At 58.6% G+C, this 16849-nt stretch overlaps 1 protein-coding gene across 3 annotated transcripts in view; it reads right to left on the bottom strand.

Annotated features, from left to right (window-relative positions):
- Window positions 1-16849, bottom strand: part of SLC6A6 (solute carrier family 6 member 6) — a 94212-nt gene that overhangs the window by 11443 nt on the left and 65920 nt on the right. For all 3 annotated transcript variants that reach the window (XM_028479803.2, XM_007115625.4, XM_007115626.4), the window contains exons 6-10: window positions 14016-14148; window positions 6384-6518; window positions 5127-5230; window positions 4870-4994; window positions 1046-1158 (exon numbers count right to left, since the gene is read on the bottom strand). In XM_028479803.2, coding sequence (XP_028335604.1) covers window positions 1046-1158; window positions 4870-4994; window positions 5127-5230; window positions 6384-6518; window positions 14016-14148 — 610 coding nt within the window. The remainder of the gene's footprint in view (window positions 1-1045; window positions 1159-4869; window positions 4995-5126; window positions 5231-6383; window positions 6519-14015; window positions 14149-16849) is intronic.

Genomic DNA, 16849 nt, shown 5'->3' with positions numbered 1-16849 from the left:
CTGACCTCGGATGAAGGCCCGTGTGGCCGTGCGCACAGGGCCAGCCCGCCCCGCACAGCTTAACTGCCCACCCCGGGAGCCACACCTGTGCTCTCGAGAAGGCCTCAGAGAAAACACACCTGTCTCCAGGGAAGGTGTCCCGGGGGCTCACTCTACGGCCCTCCGAGCACCACCGACTGCTCCCTACCAGGCACTGTGCCTGGCATTTCCCACAAGGCAATGTAGGTATAATCATACCCATTTACCAGATGAGGAAACTGAGGCTCAGAGCGGGGGAGGAAACGTGTTCCATGACACAGAGCAGCACGGGGGCTGGGAACAGTGTTACTCCAAAGCCAGATGCAGCCCCCAGCTGGCTCTCATCGACATCCCCAGGGGGTCGGGGGGAGGCCTGAGCCCTGGAGGGATGGGACGCGGGGGTTAAGAAGCGCAGGAAACGACCATGGTGTACGTGGAGTCCTGCCCGTTGCGGGGAGGGGGCAGAAAGCCGGCAAGGCCGGAGGGCAGGATGGGTGTTGGCAAGGCTCCGGAGGATCAGTTTCCCCACGGGGGCCAAGCTCGCGGACCCATGTGCCCCAGGAAGCAGAGAACACAGCCGCGGTTCCGGCTTCTGTGGCCACACTTAGGACCGCCGGTGACGGCTTGGCCAGTGACCACCTCACGCCCTGGACAGAGGTGTTGGCCCCTTGCCCGAACGGCCTGCGTGCCATGTCCCTCCTGGCCCGAGTGCCCCGTGCTTCACGGCACACGCCACGACTTTTCGGGGTACCCATGGCTCCCTGCGGACCACACCCTGTGGCTGTCCGTTTCCCCTCGCCGAGGTCAAAGGCCCGAGCTTTGCGGCAGGCAACATCCTGCTGCCGCCCTGGGGCTGGTTCCACTCCGGGGGTCCCGAGGCTGCTGCGGGTCTGCAGAGGGCCGCGATGGGGTGCGAGCAGCTCGCTCACAGCACAGAGGGGGAGGCTCTTCGGGAACCAGGTTGGGCGGGGGTGGAGGGGGGCGGAGGCGGTCCCACCCCGGGGCCAGCCGCTCGCTCTGTACACACCTGGCTATCCAGTCCGAGCAAGAGAAGCATAATAAAGAACAGGATGGACCAAAACGTGGGCAGCGGCATCATGGTCACGGCTTTCGGGTAGGCGATGAAGGCCAGGCCAGGACCTGACGGAAGAGAAGATGGGGCGGCAGAGAGGAGACGTCAGCGCCCAGGCCGCCCCGAGCCCCGGAGCCACACAAGACACGCGGGTCTGAGGCGGGTCTCCCAAGCCCCAGATGCAGGGTCCCGCCTGGGGGAAGAGGCCAGGCCTGTCTCACTGTGGGGTGGGACGCGCCGGGGCTCAGGCGGGGCCCCGTTTTAGCATCTGTCTCCTATGCAGCAGCACAGGTGGTCGCCTCACACGCCAGGTTCCGGGCGGACACCGGTTATGGGGGAGGAAACAGGACCACGCCTGGGGCTCAGTCTGCCGGCTCGGGAAAGGAGGACCTCCCCCCAGACCAGAGAACCACACCAACGTTTGCTGGAAGGAAGCAAAAACAGGGAGCGTTCTGACCGCTAGAGTTACCTGACTCCTGAGGCCCTGTTTGCAAAGGAAAGCTTTCGACTGAAACACTAAACGAGTGGCCGGAAAAAAGAACACAGAACCACGGCCCGCGGGGCCGATGTCTCTTGGGGGTGCATCTGTGCACCCACTGGAGCACGATCGCAGCCAAGGCCCAAAGCCGGAGGGAGGCGAGGGTGGGGCAGGGCCCCAGGCGGAGAGCCCCCCAGGCTGCAGTCCAGTCCTCGGCCCACCGCCTCCGCATCACGTCACCGCACGCCCTCTCGGGCCCTCAGGCTCCCCCCAGAAGTGAGGGGCAGGTTCCCGTACGTGAACCCCAACGAGGCTTCTCCTGCTCAGATTCTGGGGTGCCGGTGCCATGTCCCTGGTAAAGGGCTCTGGTCTCTAGGGAGGGCCGTGACTCTCTGGAGGCAGGAGCCCCCCCAGCTCTGGGGGTGCCTCCAACTGGAAACGCCCCCTCTCGCCTCCAGTCGGCCCGAGAGAAGACGCCGGGGGAAAGACGGAGTTGTAACCGAGACCTGTGGGTCCACCAGACGGTCGGGAGCCGCCAAAGAAAGGAGACAGGGAGGGCCTGGGCTGAAAAAAAATAGAGCAAAATCCACAACTCAAAAACAATTAAAAAAAAGGCAAGAAATGTGAAACAAGAAGGGCTGGAGGGCAGGATATTTGAAACAGGTATCAGGAACCAAATGAATGGTCTGAGAATGAAAAAAAAAACTTTGAAATAAGTTGGAGCCAGAAACCACATCTCACGGCGTTGACCACACGCGTGGTGGCGAGGGCGAGACCCAGTACAGCCAGAGTCCCCCCGACGTGAGGAAAGCCCAACGGTGACTGTGACCACGTCCTCGGAGGCGATGGTGGAAAACCGCTGGAAGAGGTTTTCCTCTTCCCAGCCCCAAAGCCCCAGCTGGAGTCGGACCCGCATCTCCGCCTGCCTGGGGCCCCCTCGGCCCCCCAGGTCAGCTCCGGCCTGACCGGTAGGCGGCACTGGGAGGAGTCCATCCAGCCGCTGCGAGACAGATGTAAAATGGGGCCCTCACCCCACCTCTCCCCCGCCCGCCCGCTGGGCCCTGAAGCTTCTCAACGGCTGTTTCTGTATTTCAGTTTTGCCTTTTTCAAGCCAGCCTCCGGGGGAGGGTCTGAGCATCCTTCTCTGAAAGCACGGGAACTAGAGAGAGAAGTCGGGGAGACACGGCAGCCGCTGGAGCCCCTGGGGCAGCAGAGATGCCCCGCTCTACGCTTCGCTTCACTTGCAATTTGCACTCGTTCAGCTACATAATTATCTCGTTCCAATGCACTTCGCTCAATATGGTGCTTGTTAAAAGCTTATTAGCGAAATAATCACCCTTGATGTGTCGGCTGTTCAGACATCACCGTGGGGAATAAATGACAAGGTCTTTGAAGTGGACGGGAATAAGAAACAACTTATCTTGACGATGATTACGTATATAAAAGTACCTAGCTGTCCACAGAGAAAGATCTATTTCATATACTGACAGATCTATTGAAAGACCTATTTCACATATTTCATAATCTCCCGCTGCCAAACTCCCTCCGTGCTCCTGGCGATTCCCCATCAGTCGGAATTGGTTTGCAAGCCCTCAACCGGAAAAAAGCCATTTGCAAAGGAGATGTCAACTGTCTCCCCTTCGTCACCCTGCCAAACTCCCACATGCGTGTGGCTATTTCACTTCTGGAACTACTTTCTGCGTCCTCAGTCTCTGGCCTGCCTCTGGGGGCTCTCAGGGCAGGAAAACTATGTCCGAAGGGCCGATCTGGGAGCGGGGGCAGTGGAGACAGCTGTGGGGCTGAGGCGTGGGCTTGTTGGGCCTGTCCTGCAGCACTGGGCGTGGGAGGAGGGGGCAGGGCAGTCAGCACCTTCACCAAGTAAGGGGGGAAGCGGGGCCTGGGGCCCGGAGAGGCCAGAGGAGCCCAGAGGCCGCATGCGCGCACGGTGCGATGGGGAGGCCGCAGGGGGATATCCTCGTGTCAGAGGGGTCTGTCCAGGAGACCCCAGCTCTGACCCTGACCAGCCCAAGCAAGGCCCTAGGTCTCAAGCCGTTGGTCTCATCTGTGGTGGTGACATCTGAAGGCATGATGCTGGGGCACCCAACCCCCCAACGCTAGGGTCCCTGGCTGGGGAACCAGGACACCAGCCCTTGTTTCCAACAAGGGCAAGGGCAGCGCGATACGGGGACTCCAGCTGTGCCTGACCCTGGTCTGTGACCCCTGGAATTAGGACCTCCTGCCCTCCTCTGGGCCTGGGAGGGGCCTCAGCCCTCACCTGCCTCCAAGTGGCCCCTGAGAGGTCGTGGGGAGTCAGGTGGTCAGGCTGTGAAACAGCAACAACTACCCTCCAAGTCACCTGGGCAGGATGGGAGGAGGGCACGGAGGCCGGAAAGGCGGACCTTGGGGACCCTGGGAATAAGATTCTCCCTCCCACATCGAAGCCCCTGCAGCCGTAGAGCTGGGGTCCAGGACTGGGAGCACGCACGGGCATGTCTTAGAACTGGGACACCTGTGCTTCTGAGGCTCTAGGATTCTAGCAGCTGAAGCACTCACAATTCTCGGGTTGTTCCAGAACCATCTCGCCGGAACCCCAGGATCCCAGCCTAAGACCCCAGGCTTTGCAGACTCTGATTCTAAGACTCTCTCTCCACTGGCAGGTGTCTTGCAGGAAGTGCCCCACCAATGGGGCCCACACCCCAGGGGGGTGATGGTGTCCCCAACAACCTTCCCCCAAACTGGACCTGTCACCGTCCCAGAGGGTGGCCTGCCACACTCCCTGTCCCGCCCCCACCCGGGCCTACGGTGGTGCCTGACACAGGGCAGAGACTCAGCAAACCAAGAAACAGCGGTGGAATGAATGAACGGGTTCGCTTAGAGGGGGCGTGCTGGGAGCAAAGTGCAAAATACAGAAACCAAAGCTGAGAAGGTGGTGATGGAATGCCGATTGGTGGCTGCCTTGGGCCTGAGTTAGGAAGTGGTTTCTGTTGCTGAAACCAGGAGTTTGCTGGGGAAGGACAGGGAGGGGGAAAGACCACATGAGAATAGCTGAATATTTCCCAACTTAACCAACCCCCATGTTTCTGCCGCCCCTTGGGCAAAATTGCAATTGGAAGTGTTTAAAATTTAGCTTTTATACTCTTTGATACCTGGGGGACGTCTTGGTGGGGGGGGGTCCATTTCAGAAACCAGGCTCATCCCCCCCCACAAAGCCCCCTGGGGGGGGTCTGGCTTCATGCCTGCAGTACTCGGCTTACACACTAGGTGGCAGTGCCCACCACCACTGCCACCGATACCACCATACCTGACTCAGCCACATCAGCAATGTCCACCCCTTGCTCTTGTGCCATGAAGCCCAGGATGGAAAAAATTGCGAAGCCAGACACAAAACTGGTACCACTGTTCAGGCATCCCAGCAGCATACAGTCCCTATGTTACACATATGTCAGGGAGCAAGTTAATTCACAACACAAGGAAGCCACGCTCCCTACTTCTTCTCTTTTTTCTTTAAACATCATCATCATTTCTAAGGCCCACCAGGCCCGCTGGTGCGACACTTGCCTGTACGAGTTGTACTTGTACTTGTTGTAGCTCCCCAGCGAGGTCATGGCCCCCAAGCAGATGGCGTAGGAGAAGAATATTTGGGTCCCAGCATCGATCCATACCTGGGAAGGGTGCGGGGGTAGGGTGGCAAGGAGAGAGAAAAGGAGACATTAGAGCCGGCTGCCTGCAGGAGGTGGCGCGGGTCCCTGGCCACCGGGCCCCGAGGACTGCGCCTCGAAGTATACAGGTTCTCGATGCAATTGGAGAATTTGTGCTGGAATCCAAGCTGCAAGGAACCCCAGAAGTCTAAGAAGCCCCCCAGTCACTCAGCATCAGGGTGAAGAGGTTGGCTTCTGAAGCAGAGGGACCTGGATTCCAACTGTGGAATGAGGTAAATATGACTCCCGGAGCCTCAGTTTTCACATCTGTAAAATGGGCTCCACTGCCCCGCCCCACAGCGCTATTTTGCAGGTTCAAAGAGTTAAGATCTAGCCCAGTGCCAGACACATGGTAAGCCTGTAAGTCAAGGCTGCTACCATTATTGTACTTGTTATTGTGGGGGACCCCCGAGTTGGAAGGGGGAGGAACTCCCGAATGGATTATGCAGGCAAAGCTGTTCTCCAGAAACTTCATCAAGTGGCTCCTGACGGCCAGGAGAGCTGCCTCCCCAGCTGTCCTCTGATGATGGCCAAGGTCCTCCCACCTACCTCCTGCCCAGGGCGAGAGGACAGCGGGGAAGAGACCCGAAGCAGCACAGGCCCTTGGAGGCAACCTCAAGGCTGAGGACCCTGGGGACAGAAGGTCCCCAGATCCCAAGATGGGCCAATAAACTCTTCAACTGCTTGCGGTCATGCAGCTGAGTGCCTGGAGGTGCACGTTTAGTATTTGCCACACACCCCCCCCGACCTTCTAAGTGGTCACCAACTCTGAATTCCATCCTCAGACAAGGAAGCCCAACTCTCCCACCCCCACGATGCAGCCCTCAAGGCCGCTGTGGCAGAGGAGGAGAACAGCTCATAGCGACTTCTCTCCCTTACCTGGCGCAGTACCTAAAGAAGCTTTATAATTGGCCCGCCTCCGGAGTCCTCGATGTGAAAAGATACACGCAGCTGGAACGGCCCACGAGCACGGTGAACAACCCGCCACAGCCCAGTGGAAAAGTACCAGGGCTGACGGCCCGGCTAGATCTGTGTGCCCAGAACCACGGACACTGCTTCAGCTTCCTTTCCCCACACCAGCCCTGGGTAGGAGGGGGGCCAGGCTGCCCTGCAGTACCTGTGGGTCCTCCAGGCGGCTGATGTCGGGGTACAGATAGAACTTGATGCCTGCGCCTGCACCGGGCAGCGTCAGTCCCCGGACCAGCAGCACCAAGAGCATAGCGAACGGGAAAGTGGCGGTGAAGTAGACAACCTGCAAAGGACGAGAGCGATTTAGGGGGCCTGCTGCTGTTAAGTTCGAGCATCCTCTCCGAGGCAGGCGTTCTGCAGCTGAGCTTGCTATTTCCCTTGCTGGGTGACTTCGGGCATGCTGCTTACCTTCTCTGGGCCTCAGGTGCCTCACCTGTAACCTGGGTATAATACAAGTACCTACCTCATAGACGTACTGAGAGTCAATGAAAAAAATCTATAAATATTTACTAGGCCCGGGAAACACAGAGAACCAATCCCTGCCCTCGTGGAAGTGACATCCTAGCAGGTGAAGAAGGAAAATGCACAATACGACAGCAAACTATTAAGTGTGTATGCCCAGTGGTTGGCCCACAGGACGTAGCACAGATCAGCTGACATTACAACCATTAGTATGACTCATGGTTCAGAACCAGGTAAGTGTAGGCTCAAATCCCCACTCTGTCTCCTCACGTGCTGTGTGAGCTTGGGCATGATGCTTAACCTCTCTGGGCCTGTGGCCTCACGTGTAAAACGGAGATAAGAGTAATAGAAGGCCCTCATTAACGGATAAGGCAAGGATTCAATGGAATGATGCTCATAACATGGTCAAAACAGCACGTGGCACTTAGGTGGCCACTTAGGTGATTGAGCAAGAAATGGGGCCTGTCGTTGGCCATGTGATTGTGCAGGAAGCAAACAGGAACTTCTGGAGAGGGGAAACGAGGATGGGGAAGGCCGCCACTTCCTTGGGGGTGCAGGAGGCCACAGCCTTCCCTGGGTCACGCAGGACGTCCCAGGCAGGCCTAGGTCAATCAAGGTGGGGACCAGAGATGACCCGGGCCAGGCCTTTCCATCTCCAAGGGCCCTGCCCTACTTTCTCTACTCCTCCTGTCCTGAAAGCACCGGCCTTCATACCTTCTGTAGTCTCAGTTCATGGATGGATTTTCCCAACTTTTTCTTCAACACAAGAAGTTCCCAGACAGGGTTTACACCTGAGAGGAGCTCGAAGATGACTGGCTGAATGGACAGTGAAATCCTGATATTTCAGCAGGGCACCGGCTGAGCCAGGCCTCCCCAGCACCAACCCACTTCATGCTCACCACACCCCCAAATCGGTTCGTTGGCTAACCTGCCGCTGGAGAAGGACTGAGGCTGGGCAGGGCTCCCAGACTTCTCCAAGCCACCACGGTGCTCAAAGCCTGCACCCAGCGGGCGGAGGGTGAGCCCTGAGGCAAGGCACGAGGCATCTTACTGCGTGTTGCAGGACATGCAAAAGTCCGTGGTGACCAGTGGAAATGCTAAAACTAGGTCACAGAGCCCCTGACCCCTTCTGAGGGCCTTGGGGCCAGGGGCCCAGGGAGGGACCACTGCATGGCCAACGTGCCCATTTTACAGGTGAGGAAACTGAGACCGAGAACAGGATGAAAGGCCCACGGCGTTGGGGGAGGGGGCAGTGCCAGAACACTGCCAGGCACTTCTGGGACTCAGGCAGGTAACAGACACCGATGAGGGGGTGATAGAGCCCTGAACCTCGCCCAGCTGCCATAATGGAGCCCAGTTTTCAGACAGCTGCCATCCCTTTGAGTAGAAACAACTAGCAGGAAGCTTTGGAAAAAGGCAAGAAGGAAGCTTTCAGGGCCTGTCAGGCTCAGCTGCCTTCAGTCAATACCACCAGCCAGCGTTTACTGAGCGCTTACTGTGTGCCTAGTGCTAATCCAAGTGCAGTGACTTCTACACTCACCTGGTCCTGCCCTAACCCCATCTTGAAAGCGAGGAAACTGAGGCCCAGAGAGTGTGTCCCTTGCCCACAGGTCACACAGCATTTAAGCAGCAGAGCGGGGGCGGCCTAGAACCTCCTCCAGGGACAACAGCACGGCAGTAAAAAGCCCTTCAACGTCCCTCCCAAAGGCCAGAGGGAAGCTGGCCTCCCCGAGGGCTCTAGGGCTTGGGTCAGAATTCAGGCTCAGTGACAAGCCTGCTGTGAGACCTTGGGCAAGTTACTGCCCCTCTCTGGGCTCCATTTCCCCACCTGCCAAGTGGTGGGGCTCAAACCATCTGGGCTCTAAGGTTCACTCCTCTGCCAGCGGGAGGGGTGGAGTGGCCGAGAAGGTCAGCTGCGGCTGCACAGACTGGGGTCCGTATGCACCTCTGCACCCTCCCGGCGGGCGGCTTCCCCGCTCACCCTAGCAGCGGGTCCTCCTGAGGATCCCAGGCTAAAAGGGCCACCCTCCTTCAGGCTCTGCCACACCCTCCCTGCACGCCCCTCTCCCCAGGGCCTCAGTTTCCCCAGCCACCTTAACTGTCTTCTCCCGAGGCAGAGAGCCCTCCATTTCCCAGGGACTAGAAGGCAGACGCGGAGGGTGGAGGCAGGTCAGGAAGCCACAGAAGGGGTGAGAGAAGAAAGAAGACCAGCCCGCAGGCCGCTCCTCCCTTGCTCCTCCCTTCCTGCCGACAGGCCCGCCAGCCCCTAGCTCGGGGCCTGGAGAACAATGGCTGCTGACAGCGGGGCCAGGCGGAGGGCAGGGGGCGGAGGGCGGAGGGCAGCTGCTTCAAAGCCTGAGGGCCCCCTGGGCAGGGCGGGCGTGTGGGCTGTGGCCAGAGGGCTTTGTGTCAGGGACACAGGACACCTCCCGGGGTGGGGGTGGCTTCCCTTGTTTCCACGTATTTAATTCGTTTCACAAGCACTTATATAGCGCTTGCTGTGTGCCGGGCGCTATGCCAGAGCTTTTTGCGTGTTAACTCACAACTGGAAGAAGTAGGACATTATCACCTGCATTTTCTAGATGAGGACACGGAGGCCCAGTGAGGTCACATCAGCTGCCCGGGGCCCAGGGCCAGTAGGTGGCAGAGGTGGGATGTGGTCCAGGCCAGCTGGTGTGTGTGTGTGTGTGTGTGTGTGTGTGGTGTGTGTGGTGTGTGTGTGGTGTGTGTGTGTGGTGCGTGTGGTGTGTGGTGTGTGTGGGGGGTGCGTGTGTGTGGGGTGTGTGTGTGGGGGGGGTGCGTGTGTGTGGGGTGTGTGTGTGTGTGTGTGGTGTGTGCGTGTGCGTGTGCGTGTGTGGTGTGTGTGTGTGGTGTGTGCGTGTGCGTGTGCGTGTGTGGTGTGTGTGTGTGTGGTGTGTGTGTGGTGCGTGTGTGTGTGTGTGTGTGTCCGCTGTCTTCCCCAAACCCACAACAGGACAGCCCACCTGGTCATGCCACCCAGCCGCCTCTTTGGAAAGACACCCTTGTTTTGCAGAATTTGTCGCTGAGGACAGGCCCCCGAGAGCCATTCTCTCAACTTCTCCGTGACTCTCTGGGGATGCTCGTGGGAGATGCTGGTGCCAGCCGCCACCAGTGGGCCTCTGGCGGGGGCCCAGCAGGCCTTGCCACGGGATGTGGTATTTTTCCACTCTTGCTGGCAAACCTCCGTGGCTCCTCTGAGCCCTCGACCCAAAAGCCCTGTGGCCCAACCGCCCTGGAAACTTACAAGGACAACGCTTCCTCATTCCTTAGGGACGGTCGGGAGAGGGTGGCTGGCCAGGCAGGGGGGGAGATGGGCTTGTTTCCTGCTGCCCTGAGCTTCCTTTGAGGAGAAGGCCTGGGCAGCGTGGGTCACTCACCCCAGAGACCTGGGGCCGAGGGTCTGGGACCAGCGCCTGGGCAGGTCCTGAGGGTCCTCACAGCGCTCCTGTTGGGGGGGGTGGGTCCCGCTACTCATTTCACACAAGGGGAAACTGAGAGTCAGAGGGGGAAAAGGACTGGCACCCAGTCATGTAGGCTATAGGGGCAGAGCTGAAATCCCAAACCAGGTCTGGCTCTGCCGGCCGCCCCTGCCTGTTTCTAAGCACTGGACAGAAGAGATGCCTTGGAGGCTGGTGATGGAGAGGCCAGCGCCTGTGCTCATGTCCGGGACCAAAGTGCCATTTGGGTCCACAGAGCTGCACTTCCTGTGTGAGGATCTGGGCCTCTGTGTCACCTCCCTGGACCTTACGTGCTGGGACTCGCATTGGACACGACCGTCAGGCCGGCCCAGGGCTGAGGGCGGAGAGCAGGCGATGGGCACCGAAGCCAGGAGCTGGGCTGCCCGAGTTCAAATCCCACCTCGGCCACAACAACCTGTGTGGCCTTGGGCGAGTTCATTAACCTCTCTGCACCTCTGTTTCCGCATCTGTAAAATGGGAGTAAGGGCCACACATACCCCAGGCATCAGGAGATTAAATGAACTAATAACTAATTATCAGCACTGAGAACAGGGCCTGGCACACACGCGCCACAGAGCACTCGCCGCCATTATCCCAATTTCTTGAACGAACGAAGCGGCAGCAAATTCGGGGCCGAGTGTCAGACCCTCAGAAGGCCGGATGTTACAAAAAAGGAGACCGAGACCCAGAGAGGCAAAGTGACTGAACTCAGGTCCTGAGCGTCCCAGGGCCCGGCGCTCCCCGCTTCCACCCCCTGCTGCACCAGGGTCAGCCACTGGAGCGAGGCCGCGGCCAGGATGAGGCCGTGCTGCTGCCCGTGGGCCCAGCCCCCATGGCGGCTGCAAGCCTGGTCTGTGGCCAGGGCTGGAGGTCCCGGCTGGCGGTGGGCGGGGAGGCAGGCGGAGGGGCTTGAGGAAGTCCACCGAGCCTCACTGTGTTTGTCTTGGCTCCTCCCAGGCCCCGCTATTGTTCTGGGAACCAGACCCGCCCCTGGGGGCCTGGAGCCTCGTCTCTGGGGGCAGGTAGGGGGACCTCCAGCAAGTCACGTCCATCAGCCCGCCGCCGATGCAGCCCTACGCCCTCTCCTTTTCGCTTTGACTCTACTCTCCGGCCCCGGCGAGTGTCTCAGGCGCTGCTCACTGTTCCTAGCGGACATCAGCTCCTCCATCAGACTGGCGGCTCCCCGAGGGTCTGGTCATTCACACCTCCGGGCCTCTGCACGGCTCACCCTCCCTTCCTTCGGATCCTGGCCTCGAAGTGCCCTTCTCGGAGAGCCTTGCCTGGCCAACCGCCCCTTCAAACTGCACCCGGCCCTCCTGTTCTCCTCCACAGCTCTTGTGGCCAACTGACTCCTGTATGGTTTACACCTTCCCCTAGTTGCAGCCAACAAGTCTGTCAGCTCCTGGACAGTAGGGAGTTTTGTCTGTTCTGTGCACCCCGGGCCCCATGCCCACAGCAGCGCCCGGCAGACGGCAGAGGCTCAAAGCACGCGTGCCTAAGGGTGTCTGCAGCGCTGCTCGGGACCAGGGTCCACAGAGCTTCCTGCTGGGCGCGCCGCCACGTGGGGAGAGGGACAGAGGGAAGCAGGGCCTGGCGCGTCCTGCACAGTGTGTGCCGAGCACGGTGCCGGGGGCTGACACGGCTCGCCTTAGCCCTCACCCATCTCTGGATGAGGAGACTGAAGCTCAGAGGGACGGGAGACCTTGGACAAGTCATTCACGAAGCCCAGCCCAGTTCCCTCACTGTTTAAAGAGAGGCGGTAAGGAAGCAGCTCGCACGCGAGACGCAGGACGCGCGTCCCGAGGAGCGGCAGGAATACGCCGCGTCCCCTCTTCCTGCCCGTCGGGGTGGGTGATGTCAGCGGGGGGTGTGCCCGTGCAGATTTCTGAAGCCTGGCCTGCTTCCTTTCCAGATTGGGTTTTAGGGCTGCAGGCGGCTCTACCCCGAGAGACAGGCGGAGGGCGTGGGCACGCGGGCCTCCGTGCTCACCCTGCCCCCCGCCACCGGGGGCCCACCTCTTGCCCGGCGTGTCCCTGAGTACTGCTGGGGTCTCTTCAGGTCCATGACTTTGTCTGAGGGCCTCTCTGTCTGGGGTGAACGTGGGCAGCAAAGGCCCCTTCTCCAAATGACTTCACCCACTGCCCATGGATGTCCCTCAGACGCCACCTTAACTTACTCTTTTGACCTTTGAGGGCTTTTTGATCTTAGAGAGATTTTCCCCTATCAAGATGCAAATGACGGGGGTCGGGGCACGATAGTCGGGGGCACGTAGGGCAGATCAGCCAACACCTTTGCTGTGGTTGAGTTAGTAACCTGGGTTCACACCTGTGATCCCAACAGAACCCTCTGCACGGATTTTTATCATCAGAACAACTATGATATCCTATCAGCCAGTGTCTTGGTTATCAGGTAATTGCTGTGCTCTGCTAACAGATAACATTTTTGTTACAGGCAGCCTGGCCTGCTTCCTTTCCAGATTGGGTTTTAGGGCTGCAGGCGGCTCTACCCTGAGAGACAGGCGGAGGGCGTGGGCACGCGGGCCTCCGTGCTCACCCTGCCCCCGCCACCGGAGACCCACCTCTGGGCCGGCGTGTCCCTGAGTACTGCTGGGGTCTCTTCAGGTCCATGACTTTGTCTGAGGGCCTCTCTGTCTGGGGTGAATGTGGGCAGCAAAGGCCCCTTCTCCAAATGACTTCACCCACTGCCCATGGATGTCCCTCAGACGCCACCTTAACTTACTCTTTTGACCTTTGAGGGCTTTTTGATCTTAGAGAGATTTTCCCCTATCAAGATGCAAATGACGGGGGTCGGGGCACGATAGTCGGGGGCACGTAGGGCAGATCAGCCAACACCTTTGCTGTGGTTGAGTTAGTAACCTGGGTTCACACCTGTGATCCCAACAGAACCCTCTGCACGGATTTTTATCATCAGAACAACTATGATATCCTACCAGCCAGTGTCTTGGTTATCAGGTAATTGCTGTGCTCTGCTAACAGATAACATGTTTGTTACAGGCTAACATTTTCATATCGACAATATACCAGCTACACCTAAAACCTGAATGATAAGGTAACATTTTAATTATCAGCTACCACCTTTGCTAATAGCTAACATCTTGGTCATCATGCAACATATTAAACAGCAGCAGATACTTCAGTTACAACTAACACTTTGGTTATGAGGGGAACGCCTTAATAATCATCAGTGAAAGCTTTCCTTAATAACTAACATCTTAGTTACCAGCTGAAATGCAAATCGTAAGATAATTCAGCTAATCTGATTTAGCAGCAAAAATCCCAGTTGGTGCTTCTCAAACCTCAGCGTGCATTTGGATTATCTGGGGAAAGTGTTCAAATGCAGCTTCTGATTCTGTTGGTCTGGGGTCAGCCTACAGGTCTGCATTTCTAACTAGCCCCCAGGGGATGTTGAGGCTACAAGGGTGCATGTGGTCAGAGAGCAACTGGTAATTAACAATGCAATTACCAGCTAACTTATCAGTGGCATCTCCAAGGTCTGTTATCTGCTAAGGTTAACACTGCTGCCCACTTCCTGATGGGGACCCAGTGGCGTGTGGGAGCTTGGGCAGGCTCAGGAGGGCCGACAGCTCAATTTCAGGAATGTTTTGAGCTGGTCGTTGAACCATCAGTAACTTGGAATTGGACCTCGTGGGAATATTTACATTCTGAGGTGGGCAAATGCCACAAACCAGGGCTCTGTATTTGCTGGGAGGACTGGTTGATCAGGACCAGTTTTGAGCAGGAAGGCCTGGGGGCGCGGGAGACGGTCTCTGCGGAGGGCCAGCCTCCAAGAGGCAGGGGAGGGACGGGAGCACAACTCACTTTGCCCGTGGACTTGACGCCCTTCCAGATGCAGAAGAAACAGACCAGCCAGACGAGGAGAAGGCAGAGAGCAAGGTCCCACTTCAGAGCTCCCAGTTCGTCAATTCCAGAAGACAAGCTCAGCACATTACGCCTTTAAGCAAACAGAGCCACAAGTCAGACGGGGGGCCCGGTCGGGGGCCGAGAGAGCTGCCGCCTGGATTCCAACAGGCTGGGGCTCAAATCCCGGCTCCAAGCTGTGAAATCCCATTGGTCTTGGGAAATAGTTAACACCTGTGTCACAGAGTCGTGGGGGAGGCCAACAAGGGGATAGCTTTGGACTCCTGAGTAAGGCGAACCTGGGTTCTACCCAGCCAGGCCTCGGGCAAGTTAAGTTAAACCCCTAAGCCTCAGTTTCCTCATCTGTGAACTAAGCGCTGATTCCTGTGTGACTGATTCTCGGTAGACCCCCCGCTCAGTGCCCACTGTGGGCCAAACACTGGGTTCCAACTGGGCTCCACCACGCAACCACTGACGTGGGGCTAGTTACCCAACTGCCCGACCTCAGTCTCCTCATCTCTAAAATGGGAACAACTACCCTCCCCCAACATTCTCTGTCCTGTCCCTCTTTTACTGTACTCACCCCTGTTCCTTACCTGGATCTCTCACTAAAAGGTAAGCCTCAAGGGGGCAGAGTGTTTGCTCTATCTGTGGCTGTAGGACACTCACACACCTTTTTACAGGGTTAGGAGAAAGCCCACTCGAAGTATTAGCTACTGGCCTGGGATGCAGCCAGCAGTCGGTAAACCTCAGCGGCTGTTACTGTCGTGGCGCAGAGACCCCAGAGCAGCTCCGGACACCTAAGCAGTGCCGTTTCCGCCCCTGCTCCCTGCCAGGGCTGTGAAGGGCTCAGGAGGAGGTGAGCGGACGGTTTGAAGGATAATCAGTACAAGGCAGCCACCAACCCCGACCACCATCATATGGCAGAGCCTGGCTCTTTGGAGTCCAAGAAATTTGCTGACCGAGGCAGACGCACGCAACACCTACTGAGACGCACCCCCGAGGGGCAGGAGCCTTCTGAAGCTGGGTGGGGATGACGCAGGACGCTGGCAGCCGAGAGACCACGAGACCTAATGCCCAGAAAGTGTCCCCACGGTCCCAGAGCTCCGACTGCCGTGGCAGTGGCCAAGGGCAGCCATGCTGAGCACGGGGACATCGGTCCACAGGGGTCACTGCCACCGAAGTCACAGGAGTCACGGGAGATGCGGGCTCGTGCTCCCCGGGGAGAAGCTGGGTTCCCTCTAACGAGTCAGCTCCCCGTTCAAGGGCCACGGTCTCGGGCCGGAGAGGCAGGAGGGCCGTGCGACCTCGCCCTCAGTTTCCTCTTTTGCAAACACGAATACTAGCTCCTGCGCCCAGACCATCCCCAGCTCTCAGTCAGTCTGCGGGACGATCCCCACGCTCAGGGCTCGGAAGGCCCACTGGCCCAGGACACTTTCTCATTGCTTTTTCCTTTTTTCCCAAAGAAGCTTCGACACGAGGACCTTGAATAAATCCCGGATTCCCGCCTCAACTGGCATTCAAGTGAGGCCTTTCTTCTGGTCACACCGACATCAAGGGGCTCCATCAACGAGCTCTTCTAATTTATCTCATCTGGTCCAAGGACTAGAAGTCACTTGCCCCATTTTACAGATGGGGAAGACTGAGGTTTGGAGAACCAGTCATCCACGGACACACAGCCACCAGGTGGCAGAGCTGCCACCCCACACCCGGGCTGTCTTGATCCCCCAACGCCAGTGCTCTCTGGATTCCACTGCCTTGCCCCTCTGGTTGATAGAGAAAACAGAGCCTAAACTTTAAAAAGAATCTCTCCAGGCCTTGCTTCAACAGGGGTCACTGGAGCCTCAGGGCAGGGGGCATCCTCACAAGGCAGGCTGTGGGCCAAACATGTCCCGGCTGGGGCCCTGCCAAGCACTTGGGCTTGGCGGCTACGGCAGCTTTAGAACAAAAAGCCCTTCCCCGTGCAGCCTCCAGAGCTCAGCGCCTTCAATGAAAGCCCAGGGCCTGCTGGGCAACAGCCAAGGGCTCCTTGTGAATGGGCTGCGTCGGGCGGGCACCTCTCCGCCGCCAGACACACCATCCCCGTGCTTCCAGGGAGGCCTCCCATGATGCTCCGGACGACCGGTGTCCTGTCTCCCAGGCCGTCCTCTCACACTGTACGTCGCCCTCAGGCGAGAGTCTGTCTTGCCTACCAGACCCTAGACACACCACGGCAGGCACACGGCAGGCGCTCAGCCAATGCCGAGGGGGTGCCCAGTCACAAGACGGCCTTTCCTTTTCTCCTTTAGGGCAAGTTGGCCAAGAGCTTGAAACCCCAGAGCCCCAATTCTGACCACACCCAGCCCGCGCTCAGGTCACTGGTGCCCTTCTGGGTTCTCCCACCACCGTGCTGGGCAAGCCTGTGGTGGCCGCTATGGACGGGAGGCTGCCACGTGGCCTTGCTCTGGGCAGCTGACCAGCCACGGAGGCCACAAGAGGGAAACCGAGTCATGCACTTGCTTCTCCACTGCTGGTGGCAGTCCCCTTTGCGGTGCCCTCCTGCGACAGTGCAAGGCACGTTTTCTGTGACCCAGCGGTTCTGTCCTAAGACTCTCCTACGGTTACATCTGCAGGTGTGGCCAGTGACAGGGTCCACCCCCAGCTATTCATCTCCACTCTGTCGGCGGGAGCAAATGGCTGGAAACCATCCAGATGGCCATGGGTCGGGGCCCAGCAGGCACGGAGCAGGCTCCTGGCGGAATGTCGCTCAGCCCTTAAGACCTCGGGACTCTCCCTGTGTGCTGATAAGGGGCGAC

Source organism: Physeter macrocephalus, chromosome 18, assembly GCF_002837175.3.
Source record: "Physeter macrocephalus isolate SW-GA chromosome 18, ASM283717v5, whole genome shotgun sequence".
NCBI lineage: Eukaryota > Metazoa > Chordata > Mammalia > Artiodactyla > Physeteridae > Physeter > Physeter macrocephalus.
This window is presented reverse-complemented; position numbering and strand designations above follow the sequence as displayed.